Source organism: Trachinotus anak, unplaced genomic scaffold, assembly GCF_046630095.1.
Source record: "Trachinotus anak isolate AG129_WGS33_773 ecotype Australia unplaced genomic scaffold, CSIRO_AGI_Tana_v1 ptg000004l, whole genome shotgun sequence".
In the NCBI taxonomy this organism is placed as follows: domain Eukaryota; kingdom Metazoa; phylum Chordata; class Actinopteri; order Carangiformes; family Carangidae; genus Trachinotus; species Trachinotus anak.
In genome coordinates, this window is record NW_027273855.1 from 11,209,334 (window position 1) to 11,232,139 (window position 22,806).

The following is a 22,806-nucleotide window of genomic DNA, read 5'->3' on the forward strand; positions in this document are numbered from 1 at the left end:
TGGTTTCAAAGACCTTCAGAAGGACTTTACACACAAATTCAGTTATACTGGTGCAATCTAGACGTTTTGCTGACTCCTCTCTGCATAATGTAATCAGAGAAACACACACTGCACAAGAAGCACTTGAGCAATCAATCATACAATTACATTTGGGGTACTTATGCATGACAGAGACTTCCGCTAACATCATGTCTGTTACGTCTGGCATGCTATCTAAAATCATGCAGCTTGTTTCGTTCAGTGTAAACAAGCAAAGGTAGCCTAATGAGGGGTCTTCCTAACTGCAATATAGCAGAAAAAGGGGCAACTGCCTCTCTGTACTCTGAGGAACAGAAGGGTAGGTTATAAGACATTGGGGGTGGATGGAGAGTGGCAGGAGATGGAGAGTAAACAGGGCTGAGACAGGAAATGTAATGGTATAGATGGTAGGTCCAGAGGAATTGTGATAATGTCGTGAGTTGTGTTTATGCGTGGTTTTGTTTTGTAAGTAAATTACAACAACAAAAATGTTAACACCTCATTCACACAGTTGGAATGCAATGTCAGTCAAATAATTCATGGCCCAAGGGCCCGTGCTCTTCAGTGTTGCTGAATGATCTCTTTTACTGTCTTATCCAAGACAAATATATTTTTGTCATGCATCAACAGGAACACAAAAGGAGTATCATACACACACAGACACAGACACAGACACAGACAAGCCCATGTTGCTGAAACTGACAATCTGACGGTGGGGGTGTCAGGGGAGGCGTGGGCGTGTACCCAATACTCTCCAAAGCCCAGTATTTTTGATTCAGGCTTTCAGAAGGCGAAGTGACTGAAAGGAGCGCAGTTCCTCTCTCCGCCCCAGAGATCACCTTTGCTGTGCGACTGCGGCTCAGGGAGCAATTTGTGTTCAGGAGACCGCAGTTTCCTCTCACTTCAATGTGTAAGTTACAGGAAGGATTTATGACGCCATAAATATGAAAGGAACCACATGACAAACATCCTCCGATCCGTTATTTGACGTCTGGACCATATGAGATGAGCCACACATGGATCTACACTGAAGTTACTGGATTTTCACTTGTGGGAGATTAATTTGACGAATGCGCTGCATCTTCACCAGGCTATGATTGTTTTTGGGAATATCTGACATGGCTGGGATACTTTCCATCCTCGCGAAGATCATGCTTTTCATAATACTGGGATTAATGCTCTTACAAGGTACGTTAGCAAGCTGCAAACTTATACAGCAATTTTTTTTTTTTTTTTTTTTTTTTTTTAAGCATGTACTTGTTCAATAGCTAATTTGTGCGTTCATTTATTTCTGACATATTTCTGTTATGATAAGGTGTCTTGACGGCCGATGCCACGGTCAAGTCAGAGGCCATCCCTGAAAGTCTGCCAGACTCCGCCGGGGTGTTTGGCACCGGGGAGTCCTCCGGAACACAGCTGTCAGAGGCGGCGGAGGCCAAGTCCAGACCGAAGCGCTGCACCTGTTATTCCTACAAGGATAAAGAGTGCGTCTACTACTGCCACCTGGATATCATCTGGATCAACACCCCCGAGTAAGACCTGCTTGTTTCAATATAATAAGATATCTACCCCCCCCCCCCCCCCCCCCTCTCTGTAAGTGAGCCGGACCTGCTGCTGTCGTGCAAACATCTCCAGGCTTGCACAATACCTCGTAATTGCCTGCGGGGATAAAGAGAGCCAATTAAGACTATTTAAAAACCAGATTGGCATGCGGTCGGCTTGTGCAACTCAACGGGAGCACTAAAGCCAAGAAACTGTAGCAAGTCACACCCGATAACTTCTCCCTCGAGGCACCAGACGCAATCGCAGTTCGTGTGATGGCAAGCCCAAAAGAAAGCAACTCGCCCTGCAAGGTCAAAGTCGGACTTTTTGATGTGGCAGTTCCATGCGAGTATTGTGCTTTCTCTCTCTCCGCGTCTGTAGTCAGTGACTCTTTATCACCTTCGCATCCTTATGGTGGCCCGACATAAGTCCCTGGCAAAATTTCATTGGAGAGTGGAAATGATGTCTCGGTGTCTGAATTCATGCTCTGTTAAAACAATCAAATCCTCTCAAAACACTTAAAATTTTGGAGTGAACGTGTGACAGGTAATGGGAATATGTACAGTACGGAGGCTGTGAGGCTGAGTGGACAGAGATCAGAGAGAAATCTGAGACACAAAGCTAATAGCCTACAGGGGTTGGTGAGGAGGAGTACACCAATTCTTCATTTTTGTCATGGGGGACTAAATTTAAAGTGCTCTATTCATTAAATCACTAGAGCATGATTTGTTGAAAATGAGTTTTCCAGTTATTGAAATTGTACCACAGTGTACTGTGCTATTGTAGTGTAAATTTGTCCTAATTTTATTTATTTATTAGTTGCTTTCAGTCTGCTTTCAACTAGAAACAAATTCATTAATAGACAGGGCTTTAAATTTCCCACATTTTAGATTTATTAGGATTTCCTTTAGGAGACTATCTTATGCTGTATGGACAAACACTGTGGAGGGTAACATAATGATGCTATTATTACTGATAATGGTGGAAGTAATTTGGCAGATTGGTTCTGGGACCACCCATACAGTCATCTTCGGATTATTAAAAAGTTAGGGGCTGGTTCTGGCTGGAGGTGAGTGCACTTGGTGGTGAGAGGCCACGTGAAATGAACATTACCAGCTGTCAAGATTAGAAAGTGGTAGTTTTTTTTACAATCTGCGGTTACACGATGTATGTTCAACATGGCCTAGCATACTGCAGATTAGAAGCAATACCTTAAAATATAATTTACAACACCTTCTCGTGTTATGGAACGGTGTTATGTTCTACCACCTCCAAGCTGCATATTAAACCCATTGGCAAGACAGTAGAGAAGCATTCTTTCTTCCTCTTTCTTTGTCTGCCAAGACTGCTGTTGGCATTTCAAGTAAATATCTCACTTTATTACTGCTTGCAAGTCGGGACAAATTGACATAGTTTAAAGACCGAGGGGGATGTTGACACATCCACTAACATTAATATTGAAGTGTCAAGTGTGTTTTCAACTTAATATATGTGCTCACGTTGTGGTGATCATACAGATAAACTCCAAGAGAATGGTTTGGTTCCTTTGAGAAAAGGGTGCCTTACCCTTACCCAAAATGCTTCAGAGGAGACAAGTCATTACTTCTTGTTTACAAGACTGTGGTCATACTGTAGGTAGCCTCTAAGTGTCAGTGTGTGTATTTACCCTCCATTCCCTTCTTCTTTTGTGAACTGTCCCCTGGACTACAATCATAATTAAAGTGTTTTACTCAAATTGCCGTTTGGTTTAAAAGCCAGGATTCCTCAAAGCCCTTCTTATACCATCAGATCATAGCCCCCAGCTGACATCAGTTCCAGAACACAACAGCCACTTAACTCTGAACAGGTAAAAGGGTAAAAGGCCTTTTACTCTGTGGTTAATCATGTTTACAAAAAGGAGTATATTGTATGTAACAGTTGGCTTGAGGGCTCTTAGAAGATATGTTCTGGCACTTGCTAAATGTAACAATATCAAATATTGATATGCTGTTTTTCTCTATATGCTCAATAATGTGATTTATAGCACATTTCTACTGTTACTGAAGAGAATGGTGTCTGTTTGTTTTAACTTCTTAGACGCACTGTGCCCTATGGAATGTCGAGCTACCGAGGCCCTCAGCGAATCAGGCGTGCTGCTGTTGGACAACCAACTGAACATGAGGGGGCAAAGACTCAACGCTGCATTTGTGTTGTGCTTGATGCAGACCCTGAGTGCCACGATTTTTGTCTGTCAAGGTCTGTCTGATTCTTTCCATAAAAGTGACATTGGGTCCTTTTCAGTCTCAGTCGTCATTTGTTACATTTACATCAAGTGAAGAGTGAAATGAATTGCTGTGACTGAAGATGATTAAAAAGGCTTCTGATAGTAATCCAACACCAAGCATGGCTAGTTTTGGATTGCTTTGTCCTACCAAATTTTGTGAGAATTTGAGTGCTCTCTGATATGAATATGGACGAATATTGCAGTTTAAATGTGATTCAATTCTACACTTGTTGCATATAAGATTTTTTAAAACACTTTTATTTGGATAATCAGCCTACAGAGTCAGAGTTTACAGAGTATTAGTAAAATTTCAACAGGAATAAGTTGTCTGACCCTAACCATTAAATTGTTGACTAATTGTTGGTTGAATATTTGTAGGTACATTGTTGAACACTAGTTGAACATTGCAATGTTAAACAAAGATAAATGAAATGTTACAAATACCCTCTGAACACGGACTATCCAAATAAAATGCAATTAAGTTTTAGCAAGTGGGTCATGTGTTTTCAGTCTTATGAGGCAAATAAGGATATAAGAAGAATGGGATATGTATTGAGGTGTGCACTGAGGGTTATTATTTAAACATAGTGATCAGGATTATTTTAATTTAGTCCTGGAGACTACAGATTTATAACAGAAAGCGTTTATCAGAAACTGCACCTGTATGGTTGCATTATGGAAAATGTAGGATCCAGTGTTTTTGGAGCTTCATCCATACTAGGGACTAAGAACTCAGGAGGTCTCTTGTAAATTCTCTAATATTAGGCCTCTGGAAGCACAATACAAAATCACTGGCTTAGGGTTGGGGTTAGGCCCTTCAATATGACTATTTTAATGTGAAATGTTCTCTTCAAAGTCCTCTGCAGACAGTGCCACCCAGGAGTCTCCGCAGGGTCCCTGGCCCTGGATGACAGTTTGACATCTCTTCATCTTCTGCTCTTCTTCTTGGGGGATTGGACTCTTCACTCCTTTGCAGCCCCTTCACTCTCCATTCGGCACTCTTGCCGCCACAGGTACACTCACAGTCAAGGGAAGAACTTTGGAGCAAGTTCCATCAGGCCGAGTGCTTTCAAGAACTCTTCAGCAAATTCAGTTCAGATCCCTGGAGGCTATTCCCTTTTTGTTCCCTCCTGAAAGCAGCACGAGGATTACCTGCACCATAATGCAAAATAATACAATATCCACAATACAATAGCCAGTGACCTTGCTTTGGTCAAGCTTTTCCAGACAAAACCATTTGTATTCACACCTGCAAACAGATTGTTGTGGACTATACATGACTTGTTCAAAACCATGAGATAAGCTTGTATCGACCTATAAGAGACACCTACTACTTCTGCAAAAATATTGGAAAGCAAAAAGTGCTACGAGCTCAAAACATGCAAACAAAAAAGCTTTGGACCACTTGTGTTCTGGGGCATACTGATCTTTGTTCTATGGGACCATTCATAGTCCATCTGGAAAGCAGTCACACTCTGGTAGTTTGCTTTTTTTTTTGTATCAGCTCTTTCAGCAATAATATATTATTTGCGCTCTGCACAGCTGATTTATCAGTGATATTTGTTGTGCTTTTACCTTACCTCCACTGACTAACAGTTGTTTCTCAGCTGCAAACATTTAGCTGGGGGGAAATTTATTTTGCTGAGTCTCGACTAAATCAACAAAAAACACAGTCAGTCCTGCATACGTTGTCCCGCTGCCACAAATGCTCACTAGTGCACCAAATGTATGTTAATCTGCAGCTGAAAATAGTCCCTAACAAATGCACTTTACCCCTGTCTCAGTGATGTTTACTAAACACTACAGTGCCCAGCCGTTTCAGGAAAGTATTTAGCTTTCGCTCAAAATGAACAATTTTTACAGATTTTCATCTTCTTTAAAAATGATCTGGCATGGCGCTGAGTGCTACAGACAGGGTAGGGATGATGGAAAGTATTGAGGCAGACATATTTTCGGTTCAGGTCTTGTAATGGAATTTATTCACAAATAAAAATACAGAATAATGCCAGCCTTATCCTTGAAGTGAGGGATTTCTTTTTGGAGTGTGGGGCATTGGGGTAGCGGTGTATTGCCCGAGGTATAAACAGACTGTGGTTGCAGTGTGTCGAATTCCATGAAGATATGCTACTATTAGAGTCCAACATGATAAAATAACATGCAGTGCTCCACCATAGCCGAGTGACTGTTCCTTGCTTCTGGGGCCACATGTGCCCTCCCCTGAAGTAATTGAATCCTTCCAGTTTCTCTCTTTTACCTCCACTGCTCTGTCTCCATCCACTTTGTCAAATAGCTCCTTTAACTGATGATGAGCAAACAATGTTAATTTATCCTATTAAAATATTTGCCTCTTTTATCATTTTCTATGAATAGCACAAACAGTCCTCCTGTCACAAGGAAGCTGACAAATAAAACAGACAAGTGTTAGTCTCTTTTTTGTCAGGCAGCATTGGGTTCCACCAAACCAACTGTTACCAAATTACCAAATTATATGGTCTACTCTAGAAGTAGAGGCACACAAGTATTTTTTAGTGCCCGTTGGTTTGTAGTCCATGTGATTACAGTACCCTGAGAGCATTTCCATGAAAAGGGAGCTTAATATGAGGAGGCATTTCAAGACAACACACTCTGAGTTTGGCACAACCTCTCCATTGGGGCCTGAAACTTATACTGGGATAACACTTGTTTTTCTCTGCTTATACTAACTTGCCCAGTGTTTTGCCAAGAACACATCACCACTTGTTTATTAAAAGCATTCATTGTTATTAAAAGGGGACCTGTTATGCTCATTTCCAACTCTATATTTTATTCTGGGACCTCGCTAGAGTAGCTTTGCATGATTCACAGTTCAAAAAATGTCCTTATTTATATCAAAATGCCTGTTTATGCAGCTCCTCAGTTGAGCCCCTGACTGACACAGGCAATATTATCTTGGGCCTCCTCCAGAGTCCACTTTGTTTTGTTTGACTGAACATCCGCAAGCTTCCAAGGGCCCATTACCTGCTTATTTTGTGTTTGTCATTCAGTCATGATCAGTATATAATATTTTTTTCTATGTCCCTGTTAATAGTTGTACTTGTGGGAAATGTGCTAAAATGCCAAATGAAATAGAAAACATTTGCTGTCAGGAAATGCAAAAGTTAATGTTGCTGGTAAAATGTTATTCTGCTGTCACCAAACAACTGTAAAGCATCATTTTAATACTGGAGTACATTAAATGCCTATAATACTACTAAAGTACGCTGTTTTGGGAGAGCAAGTGACACGATGAGCTGACGTCTGTTTTAACTGAAAAAAAGAACTGTTTCCAGCATCACAAGGGTTACTTTTCTGTTTTTGAAACCCTAATATTGGAAACCTAGTATTCAGACGACTCTGATGCCTGAGTTTTTGCACAACAGAATTGACTTTTACATACAGTATGTTTATCTCATTACTTGAAACTTTGGCCACATTTAATACGGACATCCAACATCATAACTTTATATATAGAGTATGTAAGTAAATAAAAAAAATAAAATGCTCCATCCTAAGGTAACTCAATCGTTCTGGTCCAAACAAAAACATATCTGTGACAGTTTTCTCTACTGGACAGTAGATGATGAATCAGTCAGCATTAAAATATGATTAATATGAAAAAACTGTATAGAGGGCCATATTGTACACATGTACTTAATCATTTTTGTTTATTGAAATAATTACTTTACATAACATCAAAAGAGATCATAAAATACTACCAGCACAATATAGTGATTTTGTAGTTGCTATAATTGGCTTGTGTGTGTGTGTGTGTGTCTGTGTGACAGGGAGGGAGAGACAGGGAAAGAACTGGAAAGTGGGCAGTACACGTCACCTCATACAACATGATAAACAAGAATGTAACATTAGAATCAGTGCACAGGAATCTTGTAAACTTTCTGAAAGATATTAAAGAAATATAAGCACGTTTGTGAATTAATGAATAATCGGAGTATTCATAGTTTTGTTACAAAGTACAGTGGCAAAGCTGTTCTCCATGAGCTCAAATAGGACAATGATCATAACCATGATCTGACATATAGGACACATGGAGAAAAAAATGAATGGTTACAAATGATATAAACCCTTTCAACTAATATTGCATTCTCATTTTGTACAATATGTATATTATGTATGTATGTATGTATATACATTTATAAATCTCATATTGCTATGCCTTTATACAGCAACACATATAATATGGGATAACATAAGGGAAATAGAGAAATGAAAGTGGAGGTGGAGGACACCATTTTTTTAATTGTATAACAAAACATATCCGAAACCACACTGTAAAGCTCTAAATAGTCAGAATTAACCACTAGTATTTATAATTTGTTAATAGTCACTTTCCTGCCCATTACCACGTAGTAACAGTGGTTTAACTATTGTCATGGATTCTAGATCTAAGAGAAAAATTAAAGGCAGAAAACTTGTTAAAGATGTACTACTAGAACTTCTTTTAATAATGTGTTCTTATGTTCTTTTGATGAAAAACGGTTTTGACTATATTGATTATCTCTGGAAGCATTGATCAGTCTACATCACCTATATGTAAATACATACAGTTTCACTCTTATACACAAAATCTATTCCATAGGGTGAAAATAACTGCCACTGTCTGCCAATCACTGGGGTTTAACTGAAGAAGAACTGTTGTTTCCAGCACCACAGGGTTTTTTTTCTGTTTTTCATCACATAGCATAAAGCAAATCTTACAGTTTAATGTTAATTGTCACTCTGCGTATTTGTACTATGCTCTTTACATAAATAACATGGAAATATTTATTCTTTCCTTTAGTGTAGAATGTTTTTACACTCTGACTGAGATCACCCTTTGGTGTGATCTCAGTCAGACTGCATACAGTGAAAATAAGTACCCAGACCCAGAAGAGAAGAAATCTTTTATGGAAATATTTGAGCTTCTCTGGTCTGGGAAAAAAGTGGTCCAATGTGGGAAGGTATTGTGTACAGCACAGTTGGATTAGCCTGAGGTTTTATTGTCTGTTGGGTGTGTACATGGTCAACTGCAGTGCTTTAATACTACTTTACCCTGAATTCTTTGCTCATGGCCATCTGAGTAATATTCATATGTGCTGAGTTGAATTTATGGTTGCCAACAGTGCAGACCTACCCCACATTCCTTCAAGGAGCGATGATAGTGCAGCCATATCCAGTTATAAGCTTGCTGTCTGTTCTCAAGGCTACCTCTGGTGTGATTTCATATTTTCATCTTTCAAAGTGGGCCAATGCATTGTGCGGTACCTAATACATTTTGAATGTCATCCTGTAAATTCTACACAAAAATTAAAATGAGCAACAATACCTGCATATTTTACTGGGGCTTAATAATACATAATTAAATAATTAATATGACTTTTTTTTTTACCTTGCTACATGAGAGGATTACACAAAGCAATTGCCAGAAACTGGTATATCTTTACAAAAGTATACAACAGATATTTGTAGAAACTGAGAGCAGCCATGGTTGTAATGATTTTCCTGTTTTCCTGACATCACGTTAATTATCTTGTTACTTTGAGATATAGTAGTTTTTTCTTGATAAGATCATTTTACTCATCATACGGTGAAAACAAAATATCATATCCTATGACAATGGATTTATTTTCTTGTTGATGGAGATAATATGTTTTAGTTTTCTAGAGATAAGAAGAATGATAAAAGATAAAGATAAGTGTGAGTTTTTTTTGTGGTAAATCACAAAATAACATATTTCATACAGCAGAGCTGCATTTCTGTAATATGAACATATTTTTACCCTTGTACGACAGAATGTGAGACCAACTGGACCCCTTGAAGCCCTAATACCACCTATCATCCTGGAATGTCATGCTAAGTCTACCCCAAATAAGCCTACCCTGGAGCCTCTGTATAAACCTTCTGCTATGAGCATCAACAATATCACCCAGTTAGCAAGGTCCATATTCCCACAGTATACCCTGGGAAATATTACTGTGCAGACATCCTGACCATGCGACAGCAGGTTCAAGGCCCCTACCATAGCTTATGTTATTTGTGCTCAGGTTCATTAAATGAATAGACCTTTTGTCCCTGGTTACCAGCAACTGAAAGACAATGATGATTACTTCCACCACACAAGCAATTCCAGACACAATATAATGTTGATGTTTTGTAAAGTATGTATTCTGCTCATAATTTGAGATAATAAACATATAATATTTTCAATATACCATTCTAAAGCATTGTATTATGCTTGGCTTATAGCACATGAGATTCTTTATTTGGTCATTTGGTCAAGTCATTTTTCCGTCTTTTTTTATCATTTTGTTGTCATTGTACACAGAGATAAATGTAATTAGGATGTGAAGATTAAAGTCTCATTTTTTGGTTATAACATAATCGGTATCTGAGCTTTTTTCTTTTTTTAAAGCAATTTGCATGAGAAACAATTATTTTGAGTTTGCATATTAATGATATATGTAGTGCGCAACCCTTATTATCCACCTATAATAAAGTCCTATTTATTTGCTCCTCTAGATCATTTCTTGTAATTTCACATTTATGTGGTATTTTTCCATTAATAGTTTACTTGTTCTAATTTTGTAATAAATACTGCACTCAACTACAGTTCATCACTGACATTGACAAACAGAAAAAGTCTGCACCACATCTTTAAGCCAACCTCAAAGAGACTGTAAGTTTGCAGCCAAACTATAGACCAGTGGAAATAAATCCTGTTATTTACGACAAGCTGGACGACTGAACCACGTGGATGATAGAGATAATTTAAAAGGCCTGCTGAGCTGTTTCTGAGTCAAGCATTTTTATGCCTCCACACCAACGACAGCCATGCATAGAGACAGAATGTTTTTGGGTTGTCTGTCTGTACGTATGCCCATACATATGTCTGCCTATCCCATTCTCATGAACACACGATCTCAATGATGCCAGAAGGGAAAATTAAATTTGGTACAAATATTCACTTGGATTCATGGATGAACTGATTACAACCTCGTGGCAATACACTGAAAACCAACTAGCGTTTTTTTCATCTACAAAAATGTATTCTTGGGGCCTCATTGAACATCCATGACATTTCTGACATTTCAAAAGATGCTGGTTTGAATTATTGTCACATGGCACACACTAACTTGTGGCACAGGTGACACAAACTCTCATTTAGCTGAGTGTTATAGCTGTATATTAAAACAGCAATATGATATGCAGATACAATTGATACTCTGTTGGAGATCTGGCTCATGAACTTGTTGCATAACATGCCATTCTCCACTGTATATTATATGCAGTGTAAAAAGAGAAAAAAAAAACAATAAATGGAACATATCTCAATAACTGTGTGTTAATGACTTGTGTTCCTTGTGATTTTGCGCGGAAGTCATACAGACACCCAGTTCATAATACTATAAGGACTGAGGTCATAGACTCAGTTAACATTGTGTTACCTCATTTGGTGACAGATAGATGTAAAAAGACACTTATTTAAATGACAGACAGAACGACTTTCAAACAAGCTATGACACACATTCTCCATGTTATCACCTTTTAAAGTTTTTTTATGGCTAAACATGCTAGCAAACAATTGCCTATTTACACATAGGGGACACAGAGCATTATAGCCGTCATTTTGAGTTTTCTGGTGTAACAGAGCCCACGGGCTACTCTAATTTCAACAAGGACAGAATATTTTAAGAGTTGCTGGAATCCCATAAAGAAATGTACACATAGTACCTTTAAAGCAGCAGTCATAAAAACAACTGTTTCAGGCAAGAATCACTGAAAATCCATTGTCCCAGTCTTCTGTTGCAAAGTTAGCGACTTGTTGACTATAGAGGAGCATTTAGCAGCTAAAGAGCCAGATATTTCCCCTCCATGGTTGAGTAGAGATCCAAAACCAGAGGTAAGAGAAGAGTGAATATTGGACTTACATTTGGCTGGTGGCCAGAAACAAACCTCACCATGTGACCTTAAAGATGAAAATATTTCATAATTGTAATCACAGCTCGAAATTGATGTGTCCATAAATAATATTCTGTCTGATGGTTTCCCTGAGTGAACAAATGTCATGTTGCTTCTTTCCCACCTGGCTAATGGTGACCCAGCAGGAAAAACAGGTCTTCACCTTTGCTCTAATAAGACTGCATTTAACAACAGTAACCCTTAAAACTGCTCTGGAGTCTGAAACTCAGACATGATGTGACATCTTCAGTTCTGCCCTCCTTGGCTCATGATCAGCATCAGAGATCTTGTTCTCCGCATGGCTCCTTCAAGACGGCATTCCTGCCAACAATGAGGTGACATTCATTATTACCAGCTGCTGAAGCGAGTGTAGGGTACCTCAACTTGTTATTAATTCATGAAGGGTGAGCAGTATGGTGGGTGAAGATTTCGACTGACTGTCTAAAGGTCCTTAAAGGCCTGTAATTCAAAGTAAACAACATTACACTGCACTGGATATTTGCAATACAGTATCAACTAATAGAGAACGCTCATTGCACCTATAGGACACATACTTAAATACAAAATTCCTGGCTTCTAAGGATGAGGAAGTAAATTTTGAAGAGTTTAAGAAATATGTTTTGCTGCCCTGAGGCATGAATTTGTAGAATTCTTTACCACAAAGGTAAATCACACAGGGCAAAGTCTTTCACAACATTTGACTGCTTAAGAAGCTGAGAGTTGAATCTCACGTCAAGGAACAGAGTAACATGCAAACACTGGTTCATTCAAGTGTGGAATGTGAGAAATGTTCCTATTTGAACTGTTTACACTCAATCACTTTAACTTTCAACTGTTGGTTTATCAACATTATTATAAACAAACAAATTAAGCGTCGTATGTTTTGATATTTACCTCATGACCTTATTGTATTTTTTTATTTTTTGCTTTTTGCAGAGAAAACTCTGATGTCAAGTACCATGTGCGGAAATTTAAACTAAGCTCTCAGAGCTTAAAGAGCTCATAGTTTTAAAGGCCCTGAAAACTTTTTTCTCAATCATCTTCTTGCTATAAGTGATGGTTTGCCACATGAAATACTATTTTCTACAAAAGACTGAACGGTTATGGGTCTGTCACATCAAAGATCTTTGCATTTCTTCTTTTCTTTGTGCTTGTGTCACTAGTTTCAAGTGGTCGGGGCTCAGTTAGGAAAAGGTTGTGTCAGATACTTCAGTGCACCAACCCCAGTCTGGAATCAGAGTCTGATGACAGTTGATTAGTTGTTACTGTCACTGTCAATCAAATCGGACCAAGCCACAAACCCAGTTATTCCACATGAAGCAGATTAGCTTAGTTTTTGAGTGTTACACTTTCAATAAGTAATACTTTAACTTCAGCTGACTGACATACAGAGACGGGCATCCATTCACACTCACATTCACTCCGACAGGACAATTTAGGGCGTCTAAGGGGCGTGGAGAACCCAGAACCTTCTTGCTGTGAGGCTAAAGTGCTAGCCACTGCACCATCATGCTGCCCTGTAAGAGGCAAATATAGGAGGAAGATATAAATTACTATTGTGTGGAAGACTACAGCTTGAGATGGGGAATTATGCTGCAGGCACTGTAAGCAGCAGGAGTGATAACGAATCTCTGTCTGCGTATGTTTATTTAACCCTCTCCATAGGCAATGAGTATGTTTTTAAAGTAACACAGAGAAAATGTTTATTTTACTTGGGGCTATAAACAAGCAGGGGCAATTTTTAAAATATATTATGAATGTACATACAAAAAAGAAAAAGACAAACTCATGTTAAAGATAAAAACATATAGTATAATAGGAAACAGAGAAAGGAAAACATGAGCTAATGACATCCACAGTAATGTGTTCAACTTATGTAAGATGCGTGCATTAAGAATGACTTTGGTAGACCAGTCCCAAAAATGGAAAGAAAGAACCAAATGAGAAAGAGACAAAACATGCACTTTATGTATATGTTTATGAAAGAAGCAAATTAATTTATTCGCTTGAAAACCTTGACACTTCCATGTACTATAAAGAGTAAAGTTGTAAACATAGCATATAAAAAGTGAAAATATGTTTCCTAGCTGCAGTAAAAAGGTTAAATGTTTGTACATGTACAAATCAGGCTGTTTTGAACAATAGATACATTCTCATTTATCTGAATAGGCCTGTCTGGTAGAGCCTTCCTTGACACATGCCCACAGGGAACTGATGCGGTGTACCAGTGCGTGTTGTAGCACCTCACCTGCTGCAAGTACATGTAATTATGTGTGAGGATTCCACAATTTAATAGCATTAATTAACGATTTGTTGGCCTTTGGGCTTGATTAATGTTTCTCTATAACAGCTCTATCACATCTGGTGTACCAGATGTTGTGTTGCACAGTGCCAATCTACAGTACCAATCAGTTTGGAGGAAAAAAAAGTGTCCTTTGTTCAACTTCACTTCAGCAGGACCTTTCACAATTTTGAAGTAGTTTCATACATGATCCCCATTTTCATTCCACTGTGGTAAAAAAGATTCGACAAGTTTGTTGACTTAAGTTAACAGCTATTGTGGGAGAGAAAGATCAAATTTTCTCTTTCCTTAAAAAAGAAGCCACAAGTGGTGGGATGGTTGCAGGCCAGGGAGTGACAGTAATGGACCATACTGAATATGTTCTTATGTGCAAAAGCACCTTGGGAACAGTATGCACTGTGTGGACTGTCCTTTTAAACAGTCTTCCTGGAATATTATGGGTTTGGGATGTGTGTCTTCCACTTTCATGCAACTGATAAATCTCATAGCTGAAGATTCTGTAGTATGTTATCTGTTTTCTGGCATTTTGTCACCAATTTAAAGCTGTTAGGTGCATTAATGTCTCCAGTTATGAATATGTATCTTGTTTTTTCAACTTGAAGATGGAAAGACAATAAACTAATCAATTCAAGCAGCTATTGCAAAACACTGTGGAGAGTGTTGGGAGTTAAAAAGAGAACAAACTATTTATTAGTGCATGAAAATAGTCTATGGTGATCATCTTATCTCCTTATTGTCAAAGTTGTTTTTTTTTAACTTTAGAACTTATACTGACACCCCTGAGCAAGCCTCAAAGACACATTTTGCAGTCAGATTGATGAGGTGATTCAGTGTCACAGCTCAGCAAATTACTTCACACCTGTTGGTGTCAAGATTTTTGACAGATCTAAACACATACCTTCCAAACTCACTCTCTGTACAAGAAGTCCAAAACCATAAAATATCTTATCTGGCACTGCTGTCACTGTATACAATTGAGTTGAATACACAATAGCTGCTTTCACATATGCACTGCACCAACTTTTCCAGGAGAAGCTTTATGTGGGAGAACAAATGTTGACATCAGTTTGACCTGAGATTAAATAGACTTTATCTTTGTCAGCTCCCTGGTATAAAGTCTATATTATGTCTGATTGGGCCAATGTGTAAATTGAGCTAGTCACTGGAGAATTCAAGCAAGTGGGCGTGTTGATGTTTCTATCATATCATCAGCTCTACCTTGGGGGCACCCCTTGCCTTAACTAAACAGTGTTACCAGTAGATGAGAATGTAGCTTGTACCCACAGCCTCTATCTGCAGAGTCAGACGAGCGAGAATGCATCTCACACAGATTCTGTTAGTGTGCTACATGGTGAAAGTCTGGACATCATCCAGAGTTCATATGTGGAAAATGGCTCACGTTACTCTGGCCCTGTCAGTGAAAATACAGTAGTTTAACCAAAAAAAAAATTAATTTTAAAAAGCAAAAGTTAGAGTTAGAATTGTTTGTCACAGTATGTATCTTGAGTTCTAGTGCAAAGACTGGAGCATGATGTGAGTGGAATTATTTTATTTCCATTTGTAGTTTTTATAAAATACATTTATAAACTTACTTTTCAGTGTGATTTCTCATTTACTTGCTACAACTACCTTTTAAGACTGAGGGAGAAAAGACTGTTGTAATTTTCTAATCCACAAGTACTGTTTTCACATACATCTGAGCATGTGTACAATAAAATTTGAAATTCTGGAAGAAAAAAAAAATATAAATAAATAAAAAATTATAAAAATAAATTAAAAAAATACTGAATTATGAAAATAATCCATTACAAGTAAAAGTCCTACATTCAAACTTTTACTACATATCAAATTAAGTATTAACCAGATAATGTATTTAAATATCAATAGTATGGTAGTAGGGTCCAAAAGGATTGGTGGACCCTAATGCAGGCAGCAAACCAGGGAGGAAGGCAAGAGGCAGGGGCTTTATTAAACAATGTCCAAACAAGACTCACTTGAAGGCCATCCAAAAGCAAACACAGGAGATCAAACTCAAACAAAATCAAAATGCTGAAAACACATGAAAAACAGGGTACCAAAGAGAAAACTTCCATGAGAAAAACAGAAATTGGCTCAGACAACAATGAGCACAGAGACTTACTAGACTCAAGGGGGGCAAGGGTAATAGAACAAAGGTGAAACACATTAGGTCGGGGCAGACAATCAAACTGGGGGGAAACGGAACAAAGACGGGAAGTAAAAAACAAGGAAGTAACTTCAGAATAAAACGGGACAACAGGTCAGGACAAACCATGACTGTCTATTGAGCATTTGGACAGATTATTGTGCGATGAAAACTTGTACCTTGCAACAACATAAAATTGATGTAGGTGTGATGTAATCCCATTAATCTCACCACAGAGACAAGGAAACAGAGAAGACAAAGATGAAGGCTGCGCTGTCTGCTGTCAGACCCTTCAGTAGGTATCCATTACTCACAATGCAAAATGGCACCATTCAGATATTTATCATATATTGGATATCATTGTGGCATTCACGTGTAAGCAGCATATTAGTATTTTGGAGCTGGATCTGTATAGTTTTGTCTAACAGTGTATCATATTATATATAATGATCATATGTTTTGGAAGTACAATCTTAATCTGGAGATTATCTACTATAGCTGTTAATGTAGTTGAGTAAAGAGTGTAAAATTTTTCTATTTTTAATTGTATTGGAGTATAAGTAAAAATTAGCATAAAATGGAAATATTCGAGAACAAGTGCAAGCAAACTTTCTGGGGAAGAACTGATTAGGAGCTGAGTAGGAGGCATTCATCTCATGACTAAAACCATGACAACCAAGGCCAGACACACAGTGGATGCGTGGGCCGTGTGTGTGCATGGTGGCTTTTCACTGAACACCCATGTTAACAGATTAGAGTGGACACACTGCCTGTGTGGGACACACATCTCTGATTTGGCGTCTCGCTTATTTTTCCAATGCGTGACCCATGCGTCTCGCAGCAAAAATAGTTAGAGAAAAGACCTTTTGAGAATCATTTTGACATCATACCAGAAATATTACACCAAACTGACACTTTCCACTATAGTGTTTATGTCTAGGCTGAATCTGAATATGTCACAGACATATCATATAAAAAAAACATAAATATATTTTTTAACCTTTTTAGCAGCGGCATAGATAGAGCTGGAAGTAGAAGCAACACAGCAGACACGCAGCCGGTGTGAACAGTCCTACATGCTTCTTTGCGCTTCTCTTAGAGCAGTCACCCACCCAAAACCCCACAGAGACTGTAGTTCTATTTCCATTGCAAATTTGTGCTAAATAGAAGCGATTTTTGTAGAAAAGTCAACAAAACACAATTGCAAATGGTGTGTTTTATTGAGTGATGTTATTTGAATGAAGCAGGGTTTTCTTCTCTCATGATATCATTCCAATTAAACATGGTATTTTTTTTTTCTTTTTTACATATTTGAATATCTTGAAATTCCTATAGTTTCACCTGCTGTATATGTATATCCGCATATGAAACCATTTGAAAGATATTTTATCTCCCCACCACCTGCAGACACACAGAATTTTTCACGTTTTATAAGCCACAGCATATGATTTGTGTGTGCTCCTTTCAGCCTGCAAAACTTTTTACCCTGCAAAACACCCCCAAACAACCATGAAAATAGAGGGAGCCCAGGTGCCTCTAATCCTCTCTGCAGACCCTGCATACAGACTGCTCCCGTGGGTCATGAAGGACATTCTCTGGTTCCAATTTAACAGCAACACAAACAGGCTTTAATGAATACCTCAGTATCATTGTAAAAGTTGAGCACCATGTTTGGACACCTCAAGACCAAATGGCATGTTCTTTCTAAACAGCGTGACATAGACCACAGTTTCATGCCTGCAGTGGTGGCGGCATGTTGTGTTCTCCATAACATGCGTGAGGATAAAAGACTGTAGCTGCTGCCTCCATGTTCAGATCCTGCGGCAGTGGCGTGCCGTCAGGGCAAGCAGGCTAAAAACAGACATCAACAATCACGACACTGAAGTGGAAGTGATATCGCCCCTTAAATCTGTTCTCAGAACAACTTTCTGTCCCATAAAGGATCTGACGCCTGTTTGCATTCATCATGTAATTTACCGCCCACTAGTTGTACCAATTGTACCAATCATTTCTGTCATTTTCGTGGGTGTGACTGTTTCCTGTTGACACCTGCATATTAAGTGTTAAGGCAGCAGTAGCAAAAAACAAGCAAATTACACTGATTTATCATCATTGTGCAAGCTCCACAGCAAGATTGAGAAGTTTGAGACAGAATATTGTTACAGTAGTAGAGCAGCTCCTTTCAGGAAAAGATGAGCACATTGGTTGTGAGCGTAGCGGGAGGGAAAGAGAGAGAGACAGAGAGAGGAAGAGAGCTGTGAGACTGGTGACTACAGCAGAGAGTTAGCTAGTTAGTTAGCAGTGTAGCTGTGAACGTAGCAGTGTAATGTCTGTGCACTTCAGGCTGTCTGTCAGTAAATAAATGCTACAACTCCTCAAGGCCGAAGTTAGCACATATCTGTGCTTCGACTACAGTCCAGATGATAAGCCAGGAAGATTAACAACACTGAGGCTGGAAAATATAGGATTCTACGTTGTCACTGTGTCATTGTCAGCCAAGGTAAATATGTTGAAGATTACCATACAAGTGATCTTTAGACATTTTTACTCTATAGTACACATTTTGTTTGATATGTTTATTGTTAATAATAAATATATATATTTTTGTGGTTAGTGTAGGACACAACTGAATAGCTGAGTTAGGGTTAGGTTTGTTTTTTTTGTTTTTTTGGGGGGGAGGGGGGTTGTTGGCTGCTCGGTTTTGCTTGCCTATCTATAAAAGTCACTGCATGCATCCGTCCTGCAGTACCACAGGTACAACAGCCTCAGGGGCACAATCAGGACAAAGCAGCCATTGTGATTAGAGAAGCTCTAGTCCAGTATTTCTTCAGAGCTCATTATGTCCCCTAAACCTAACAAGCCGCATCAAGCCCACATTATGACATATAGGCAGTATTTACTTGAGATGAGAAGGTTTTGCTCATACTCTGGTGCTTCTTATGTTTGAACAATTATTCAGTGTGGCTACATTCTTGTTATGTTTACTAAGAGCTGCATGTAAATACAAAAACACTTCTTTGTTTTGTATTCAGGATTTATTTTATTGAAAGTTGTACATTTAAGTTCAATGTGTGAGTTACAATAAAACTTGTGATGGCCCTGAGAGCTCAATGTACTACAACTTAAGAAAACAAATGCAAACAGACAAAACACATGAAAATTCAGAAAACATTTACATTTACTCATTTGGCAGACACTTTTATCCAAAGCGACCTAAAAGTGAAGGACAATAGTAAAGCTTCAGTGCAGTGGGAGACCTTTGTGTAAGTATTAGGCACTACATCTATTTAATAGGTGCTGGGAGATTGTATAAGGAAGTGCGTCAAAAGTTCATAGTAAGTGCTAGTTAGACATGTTAGGGTTTTAAGAAAGGAGGTTCTCTCGGAAGAGATGAGCTTTCAAGAGATTCTTGAAAATAGAGAGGGTAGCCCCTGCTCTGATAGAACTTGATAACTTGTTCCACCAGCTGGGAACCACAGATGAGAACAATCTGGATTGAGATTGCCTTGTGTGCAGAGATGGTGATACCAGACGACAGATGCAGTGGTCGAGAAGGAGCATAAGGCTGTATGATTGAGTTCAGGTCGATAGGTGCAGACCCAGAAGTCACTCTGAAGGCATTAGTGACTTGAATTTGATTTGGGCGGCCACGGGTAGCCAGTGTAGGTTGATGATTAGCAGAGTGACATGTGCTCTTTTGGGCTGATTGAAGACCAGGCGGGCTGCCACATTCTGGACCATCTGTAAGGCGAGAGATCACCATGGCCCAAACCAAGAGCTGGGTGGCGTACTGGGTCAGGTAAGGCCTGATTTTCTTGATATTGTATAGAACAAAGTGGCACAACACATGCAACATGGTCAGAGAAGTGGAGTGGCCACTCTCACAGCTAGACTAGTTTGGATCGAGGAGATTGTTCCGTGATAGGAATTCAGAGACCTGCTTAAAAACCACCCTTTCTATACGCTTGGATAAGAATGGAAGTAGTGAGACAGGTTGATTGTTCTCCATATGGGTCAAGTGAGAGTTTTGTGAGCAGAGGAGCTACATGAGCTAGTTTGAAAGCAGTTGGGAATGTTCCCGAAGCCAGTGAGCCATTTATCACAAAACAAATTGCAACAAAGAGCACTGCAGCAAAAGAAAAACAAAATGAAATGTTGATGACTACTGTAACTGTGCGTCATGAGTCCACCACAGACACGACCACTGTTGAGGTCAATTCTGGAACTACTTCACATAGACATAAAAGATCTTGAGGTGAGTCTTCAGCCAACCACAGCCTGAAAAACTACAGATAGCAAACAAGGAGCTAAAAGTCAACACACTCTCAGGTCAACGCCATCTCCACTGAAAACAAAAACTTGAAAGAAACCATCCCATCCAGTGCTGAGCATGCACAACAATCTAACATTCATGGGAAAGACTGAACACACCTAAGAAATCACAGAAAATGCAATAAAACAATTCATGTACTCAGTCCTGAAACTAACAAAAGACAGCATTTTTTGCCAATCCAACAGATTGTCACAAAAAATAACATTTGCAGATCAAAACCCATATTCACCGAATCTATGTACATATGTATGTGAAAAATCTCACATCCAGCATGTGGGCCTGAGTGAGTGGGTGTGCATGTGTGCGTATGTGGGTATAGCGTAGCATGTTTATGTTTGTCTGTTCATATTAAAGTCATCACTCACTTGTTTAATTCATTTTCTTTTTTTTTAAAATACATATTTTAGTATCACAAAACAGAGGGCATTGAAGGGTTAAAATAGAACACCCCATTTATACCCTGTTTCCCCACAATAAGTCAGTGTTCCCTGTCAGGTTAAATGTTTAATTTTCCCCACATTAATTTAAGACCATTGTTTTGACTTTATGTCCTTTTTTTCTTCCCCCTCCACTTCAGTTTTATGTCTGTCTTGTTTTGTATGCTGTTATTTGCGTATTTCATGTATGTGGGGAAGTATGCATGGAGTAGCTGCTTCAGCAAGCACATTGTATAGCACATCCTGTTTCTCATTATCAACATCAGTAACATCATGACATTGGCCCTGAATATAACACCTTGGAATATACGAGGAACTGGGTCCCCTGCAAAAATGACCAAAGTATTAAACCATCTACACAAAATTAAATTAGACATCTTCCTGTTCCAAGAAACGTATCTCACAGAGGCAGAGTCTCGGAAACTTGAGGCCAGATGGGTTGGCCAGACCTACCACTCAACTTAGGATTCCACAAAATTGTGGTGCCTCCATTCTGATTAGATAGAATACACCATATTGTCATAAATCAACTGCAACTGACATATATCTGGAGACTACACAACTCAGATAATCGATAATTTTCTTACTATACCCACAAAACATACTCCCACATTGACTATGTTTTGATCAACAACTCATTCATGCATAGAGCAACACAATCCACCACCCACAGAATTATTCCATCAGACCATGCTCCTATCACCCTCAAATTACTAACAGGAATTCACCCACATCCCCCAGCTAGGTGGCGCTTCACTAGCTGACTCCTGAAAGACCAGATTTTATCAAGTATTTTCTACAAGGACAGGCATCCTTCCAAGAAACCAGCAGCACCCCCTGATATAACCACAAGCACTCTCTGGGAAACAGGAAAAGCAGTTAGAGGTAATTGCATATTCCACAAACAAAAAAAAAACCCAAAAAGACACACACAAAAAAAGTCAAACTGGAAGGGAACATTTCTTAAGCAGGAGGTGAAGAGACTGGACACCCTGGTTCCTCAAATACCTACAGACATTATCAGCAAAACAAAACACAAACTTAATAGTCTTCTAGTAAGTTAAAAGAATATACAATCCCTTTTAACATTTTGAACTTGGTAATAAAACTGGTAAACATTTGGACAATCAGTTGAGACAACAAACTGAACTACTTGAGGAACACTACACAAGACCTGCAAGAACTGCAATAAATTAATCAAACATAACAAAACTCGACACAACCCACGCAGAGAATTTAGATAAACCGATTTCTCTACATCAGCTTTTCCCAACCTTTTCCTACTCATGGGCCACTTGAAAATCTCAAAAATGTCGGGGGCCCGCATCCAACCCCACTGCAATACAGAGGTGAAATAATGAATTCTCAGATCACTTTTTATGACAGAAGATCTCAGGGCCCATACTCTTAGCTGCTTGTCTATACCGAGAGGCCACCAACTAGTGCAGGTAATACACTGAATATGTAGATGTACCTCACACAGTTCCCTCATGTGTCTTTATGTTGGGTCAGTTTGTTCAGTTAACACCTTTAGTTTAGTTGGTATCTTGAGTATAGTTATGTTTCGTTGACCTCTTTTATAGGCCTGGTTATGACACTCTTGTTTTTGTATTGTAGATAAACCCCTGCTTTTTTCACAACAAATTCCTGTGTTCTTTTTGCCTCACTGCTCGGTCCCTAACAAACCGTCAAAATCAAATCTATTTGCCATGACCCCTGTCAGTCTGTCCCTGGGCTGCTTGTCTTCCCTAAATGTCTGCATGGCTTGATATC

At 38.9% G+C, this 22,806-nt stretch overlaps 2 protein-coding genes across 3 annotated transcripts in view; one reads left to right on the forward strand and one right to left on the reverse strand.

Annotated features, from left to right (window-relative positions):
* The window catches only part of ttll9 (tubulin tyrosine ligase-like family, member 9), a 67,186-nt gene that overhangs the window by 11,791 nt on the left and 32,589 nt on the right, over positions 1-22,806 (reverse strand). The gene's annotated exons all lie outside the window — the stretch shown is intronic.
* edn3b (endothelin 3b) lies at positions 109-10,356 on the forward strand. Its single transcript, XM_071475873.1, has 4 exons — positions 109-1,206; positions 1,334-1,550; positions 3,637-3,795; positions 4,680-10,356. Exons 1-4 carry the CDS (start codon positions 1,137-1,139, stop codon positions 4,732-4,734), a joined length of 501 nt encoding a protein of 166 aa, XP_071331974.1. The 5' UTR covers positions 109-1,136; the 3' UTR covers positions 4,735-10,356.